A 6,815-nucleotide genomic window follows, 5' to 3' on the forward strand; every position below is an offset into this window, starting at 1 on the left:
TTCCTGGGTGATTGAAACCACCCCTCACGTCGATGAGAAAAGTTCAAGGTGGGGGCTGGGATCCCCCGAGTCATTTGGGGGAACTAGAAAGAGAGCATTCCAAAACGTCGTCGTCGAGGTCCTGGGGGGGTGGGGGGGGCGACTTTCAATAGGCGACCAAGAGACCGAAGGCCGGCGCCGCCCGGAGCGCAGCCAGGAATGTGGGAGGAGCCGGCTCCAGGCCAGCTGCTCTCTGCGCTCCCCTTCGGCCCCATTTTCAGCTCAGCTCCTTCCAGCTCCTCTGGGAACCTACTTGTCCACGAACCGGCTTTTCAAATCGACCTCCTCCTGTGCCGTCCTTCAGCCAACTGTGGCCGGATTGAAGATTGTTGAAACCCTTTGAAATGGTTGGGGGCGGGAGGGTGGCAGACTGCTTTTGTGAGACGTTCCAATCGCATGAAGCTCAGACGACAGGGCTCAGACCGTTTTCCTGAAGCCCAGAGGAACCTTCATTCGGGTGTGGTCTATCTAGTTGCTTTCAAGCTGCTCGAGAGGAGCCCTGCTGACGATGCAGTGGGTTATGCACGGGGCTGCTAACCACACGGTCAGCCGTTCGAATCCGCTAGTCACTTGGCAGGAGAAAGATAGGGCTTTCCAACACTCCTGTAGAGTTAGCCTCAGAAGGCCCCAGCCCCAGTTCTATCTTCTCCTGTAGGGTCACTGCAGGAGTCAGCATGGGCTGAGGGCAGTAACATGGGGTGGTTTTCATTGAGGTGGGGCAAAGAAGCAGTTTGCTCTCGGCTGCTGACCTAACGGTTTGGTGGTTTGCACTGAAGGCGTTGTTGACTCCATGGCAGTGGGTTTTTAATGGCCCATGGCTCTCATTTTATACCAGCAGTATTAAGAAACTCTGACAAGAGACTGTATGGACCACAAGATCTAAAATATTGACTATCTGGCCCTTTATCCAAAAAGTTTGCCAGTCCCTGCTTCAGTGTTTCTACCTGTATCCCCACCCACTTTTTTCCACTTCTCCCTCATGCAGAGGGAAGCTGTTCTTGTGGTGGGCTGAAAAGGCAGGCCCAGGGCTAACACGGTGGCGGCGGCCAAGAACTAGTCCAATTGCCCTTGAAGAGGGTGGTGGATGGGACGGTAGATACATAGAGAAGAAAGTGAGGGTGCTTGGCTGGGAACGAAAGCTGCAATCATAGATTGTCTTTTATATCTAAGTTATTCTTCACACCGGGTGAAGTGGGGTTTTATTTGTTTTTGCTTTCCTCAGCTTCAGAATGCTTCTAAAGCCAAACTCCCTCCACCAAGTGCATTCCATTCGGATTCATAGCAACCCTAGAGGGCCCAGTAGAACCGCCCCCCCCTCGGGGCAGTTTCTGGGACTGAACTCTTCATAAGAGCAGAAAGCCTCGTCTTTCACCTGTGGTGCCATTGGTGGTTCCGAATGGCCGACCTTGCCGTTAGCAACCCAACACATAACCTCTACACCCCCGGAGCTTAGCGTGTATTTTTAAATGACTACACTGAATTCCAGGTATCTGATGGTCTTCTCCTTCCTGGACAACCCCCACAAAGTGGACTGTGGGGACACTGTGAGGTGTCGAGAGCCGTGGTTCTCGCTCTCAGCCACTGCTCCACTTGGAGCAAAGCCTCTCCCTCTTTGGGCCTCCTCAGGAACCAGCTCCAAGGTCACCTTGAACCCTGCAAATTATGCAACGCCATTTCCGTAATTTGATACCTGTAGGTATCTTTCTTTTGCCCTGGAGCACTGCCACTGGGAGGGGGGTGTGTGATACAGAGCCATGTTCATTTTCTCCATGTGACGGTCGACAACCGCTTTCAAGAGAAGAAGAAGTCTAAATTACACAGTCCGGACTGACATGGCAGGGGGCGGGGGGAGGAGAGGTTAAAGCGAACGCCATTTTGAAACTGGAAACGTAAAGGCTGCTGAATTCTGCCAGGGAAGGGGCAAAGGAAGCATCTGTAGGTCTAGCCAAGGGTCGCAAAGCCCTGCTCCTGCCCCTGGAACCACCCACCCTGTCTGGTGCCCCTTCTCAGCCAGCCTTCTCCCTGTCATGGGGCACGTATGGCAGCGGGAGTTCATTCTGATCGAGTCCAAGCACGTCTGTTTCTAGGCGGTGGCGTTTGATCCCTCCTACACTGTCTGAACCTAACAACTTTTTTTTTGAGAAGTTCCCTTTTTTTTGGTGGGGGGGTGTGTGGGGATTTAACCATGTGTCAGTTGGAAGTCAGATCCTCTTTCAGAAGAGTTCAGATGTTCTAAAAGTCCCCAAGAGGAGAGGCGCCTCGTGTTGGGTAGGCTTGGAAAGCCCCTGAGCAGACAGCGAGGTGATTGTTAAGCAACAGGGAAGGCAAACAGTTCTGTGGCTGAGGGTTCAGATCAATAAGGAATCCCTTAGGCTAGGTTAATTACGGGACCTGAAAGCCTCTAGCTGTGGGCTCCAGAAAGTCTACTCCAAGAGCAAATGAAAAGCTAAATGCCATGTGGCAAAAGTCATCGTCCAGACATAAACTATTGTTCATAGTAACTAACTGCCTGGGAAAGAAGGGTGTGGCCAGGAGTGGCCCCAAACGCCTGCAGTTTCCGTGGCTGTCCACCAGGGGGGGCCGGGGCCTCGCCAGTCCTGGAGACCCAGGTCCCTGCCGAAATGACCGAGTGGCTAGGCAGGATAGGATTTCCTTGAAGAAGTCTGAGCGTTAGATACAGTCTAGGACAAGACTTGACTCGTTTGGTCCCTCCGGGTGCAGTCCAACTGTGCAGTTCAGCGCTGTCAACCCCACCCGAGCTATCCAGCAGTCCTCATATGAATATGTGAATTTTCTGGGCTTCAAGTTAACTGCAGCTCCACCTCCAGAGACACTTCCCTTTTCGAAGTAAAGGGATCCTGAGCTCCTGATTGTAAAGACAGCTCAGCCAAGTTGATTGTCTTTCTGAGCCGCAGATGCCAGATGTAAAACGCTGGGTGGTTAGCTCTCAGGTATGAAAACCACTTTGGGTTTTTTGTTTTGTTTCATAATAATGATAACAATAATATCTTCAGTGTAAAAAATATATATATATATCTTCAGTGAAGGTTTGCACAGCAGTTTAGGCTCCCATCCAGTAACTTCAGTGACAGTGGGCACAGTCTTCATAAGGTGTAGACGTGCTCATTAGTCCCGTCGAGTGATTCTGTTTCCTTCCATCTGGTTTCCCTGCCCCTTTTCACTCTCAAATCTTTGTTGTAAAGTCATTGTTGGTCCCCTTGTTGAAAGTCACTTTTTTGGAACATACTTTTAGGGCTACTCCCACCTCAGACACAATAACAACCAGGCTGTTCACTTTTTTTGAGAACATGCTTGTCTTGGGAATTCGAGACTGCGTTTAGAAGAACTAGGAGCCCTGGTGGCCGGTGTAGTGGTTGGGCTGAGATCTGCAGGGTCAGCAGTTCGAAACCACCAGCAGCTCCACAAGAGAAAGACTGGGCTTTCTGCTCCAGTAAACAGTTACAGCCTCGGAAACCCACAGGGAGCCACTATGAGTCAGCATTGACTCGATGGCAGTGAGTTGGTCTTTTAAAAGAACTTGCACTTCATTCATCACACTCTATACACTCTGGCGGAGTGGGAAATAATGAAGTGTACAGATAATGCATGCTGTGCATATAGATTTTTGAATACACAGTAGTTATACATGTATGTATCTAAATAATAAGGGGTCTGGTGGCATAGTAGGTTAGTCATTGGGCTGCTAACCACAAAGTCAGCAGTTCAAAACCACCAGCCTCTCCTCAGGGAAACGATGAGGTTTTCTGTTCCTGTGAAGACTAAGTCACAGGAACCCAAAGAGCAAGTTCTACTCTGTCTTATCTGGTCACTCTGAGTCAGAATCTGCTCTATGGCAGTGAGTTTATCCAATTTTTTTTTGTTGTTCATTCCAATTAACCCCGTCACCTCAACCCTTATCCAGGAAATTCCCTTTGCTGCTTTCAAATATCCCCCTCACGTTCCACACATACCTGGACCTATATGTCACCAGAAATTTCACTAGGAACAAACTGTGAGACAGGCTGGAAAGGGCACTCATACATAGAAGGTGACTTTCCGGGGCTCCTGGACTTCCCAATCCTGCCTTTTAGGAAACCGATCTGGCCTGAAATGAGGCATGGTGCTTGTCTGGAGTGACTGCTAGCATCCAGCCCTGACTGAGCCCTGACTTTTTCTCCAAAGGCCAAAGTGTCTAGCCCCACGGAGACGGAGCGGTGCATCGAGTCCCTGATCGCCGTGTTCCAGAGGTATGCTGGGCAGGATGGGCACGGCCTCACGCTCTCCAAGAGGGAATTCCTGAACTTCATGAACACGGAACTGAGCGCCTTCACAAAGGTACTGCTCCCAGCCCAGACCCCCCAAACGACCCCGGCACCAACCCAAACCCTGGAAGCAGGCCCAGGACGAGGGCCCAGCAGCACCTCCCCCACTCCGGGACAAATGTCATGGTCTGCTCAGGGGACAAATGTCATGGTCTGCTCAGGGGTTCCCATGACCCACGCTGAGTGGTCCATAGGGTAGCCCAGACCGAGTCTCGAAGACTCGGGCTGAGCTCTGGAGGGCTTGTCTTTGAAGAGGATGTGTTTTAAAGATCAGCATGTACAACCTGCATGACACGCAGACAGTGGCGAGCCATTATTTTTCCATTTCGGGAGAGAGGCATAGGAAATGGCACATGGTCTGACGAAGTTGTTTTCTAATTGTATTCCTCCACGCCAAGGTTCTAGGGTGGCCCTATCCCATAAACATTTCTGCGCAGGTGGGAAGAGATTTCAATACCTGTGCCATCTCGTATAGCGGCCACTAGCCCCATGTGGGCATGAAGCCCTTGAAAATGTGTCCAGGGCAACTAAGGGGCTGAATGTTTTTGTTTAATTAGCATATATGTAAATAGCCACATAAGACCAGCAGGCTTGTAAATCGGCTGTGAGGTAGGGCCAGAAGGATGAGGCTGGTCGGGCGGGGCCTGTGGCCTCCTCCCACCACATATCCCTCCCCTGTGATACATTTTCCATCTTGGAGCTAGCTACCTGCAACCCTTGAGCAAAGTGTTCCACACCTCCACTGCGTTCAGTAGCCACTCATATCCCAGGAAGAATCCTAGATGGGGAGCCAGAAAATGTAGGTTCAAATCCCAAGTCCTCCCCCTTGGGGAAATCACCTCCCCTCTTTCAGGCTGCTTCAGGCTCTGAAAACTGGAAACATGCGTCCCCCTGACCCAGCACATCTGACAGCTCCTTAGGAAGTACCAGACAAAGGTATTCATTGTCGTTATTAACATCCTCTTGGCAGCACCAGAAGGACCCCGGTGTCCTGGACCGCATGATGAAGAAACTGGACCTGAACTCCGACGGACAGCTCGATTTCCAGGAATTTCTTAACCTGGTGGGCGGCCTCGCTCAGGCTTGCCACGACTCTTTCATGAAACGCGCCCGCTAGCAAGCCTGAGGAGCCCTGCAGCCTGGCCTCCACGCCCAGCCCCCACACACCCTGAGCCAAGCGCCCCCACCACCCTGCAGGCCCAGTGCCCCCACCACCCCGCAGGCCACTCCCGCCCTAATAAAACTGTATGGTTTTTTTAAACAACCACGGGTGTGTCAGTAAATCTGTGCAAGGGAAGGGGCGGCGTGGGGTGAGGAGGATTATAAACTATGTCGGGCTCAAGCCATTTGCCTGAAGCTCTGGCCAAACCCAAGCCGAGCAGCTGTCGATTGGGTGAGCCGATAGGACGGGGTAGAACTGCCCCTGTGGGTTTGCGAGGCTGTAACGCTGAGAGCAGGGAGCCTCCTCTTCCTCCTCTGGAGCAGCTGATGGGTTTCAAGCAGGGGCCCTGCGGCTAGCACCCAGCTCAGAACCTACTGCGCCACCATGAAGGAGTGAACAAACAAATCCACACAGGCATCTGAGTGAGTGCCGAGCCCAGAACAAGGCCCTAGGTTAGAGGCTAGCACAGGCTGGGCAGGACACTGTTCTGAGAAGCTGACACTAGTGCCCTAGTGCCGAGATCCAAAGGAAGAGAAACTCAAACCACGCCCACCACCACTGAGTCCATTCTGAGCCAAGCGGTCCTATGGGACAGGACAGAACTGCCCCTGCGGAGTTCTGAGACTGTAACTCTGTACAGGCGTAGAGAGCCTCCGCTTTCTCCCTCAGAGCCGCTACTGGTCTCAAACAGCTGACCTTGTGGGCAACGAGGAATGCACTACAGGCCACCAGGGCTCCTTGAAGGAAGACAAAGCACTAAAAATGTCAAGCAGTGCAGGAGGCTATTCCAAGAGGAGGAATAGCAAGGGCAAGGGTCTGAGGGGAGGAGCTGGGAGGGCTGAAGGATTGATAGGAGGGTCGTGCTACCATCGTCTTTATATTGGGCTATGGTTTTCCTTTCCCCTCCCCCCACGTCCCCCCCACACACACAATTAAGAAGGTTTATTGGAGAAGTCCAAAAGTTACCACCAATCAAGATCAGCAAACAGGACATAGGCATGGGTGTCCTCAGCCAACAATTAAGTCTATCTCTCCGGCACTCTCAGCCATATCGTAGGTAGCCACATCTCTCTCTGGTCTGCAGTCTCTCAGCCACATGGTCCCTTGTCCTTTGCCTACTGGGGCCAGGCGGTTTTCCTTCTTGCTGATGTTTGGCTTCGGCTAGTGTGAACATGTCAGCCTCTCAGACTTGTTCCATTGAAGCAAGCAGGGCATCAGCTAGCCAGACAGAGGCTCAGTGCTCTGTAACATAGTCATGGAAGTGGCATGCCCGCAGCTCAGCCGTCTTCTGT

The 6,815-nt window shown here is 51.9% G+C and overlaps 1 protein-coding gene across 1 annotated transcript in view; it reads left to right on the forward strand.

The window, feature by feature from the left end:
* Nucleotides 1-5,625, forward strand: part of S100A11 (S100 calcium binding protein A11) — a 6,155-nt gene extending 530 nt beyond the window's left edge. The window contains exons 2-3 of the mRNA XM_045295668.1: nt 4,222-4,374; nt 5,332-5,625. Coding sequence (XP_045151603.1) covers nt 4,222-4,374; nt 5,332-5,478 — 300 coding nt within the window. The 3' untranslated portion in view covers nt 5,479-5,625. The remainder of the gene's footprint in view (nt 1-4,221; nt 4,375-5,331) is intronic.
* The last annotated feature ends 1,190 nt before the right edge of the window (nt 5,626-6,815 follow it).

The sequence above is a fragment of the Echinops telfairi genome, unplaced genomic scaffold (assembly GCF_000313985.2).
Source record: "Echinops telfairi isolate 266 unplaced genomic scaffold, ASM31398v2 ScPeMD7_5805;HRSCAF=6673, whole genome shotgun sequence".
Taxonomy (NCBI): Eukaryota; Metazoa; Chordata; class Mammalia; order Afrosoricida; family Tenrecidae; genus Echinops; species Echinops telfairi.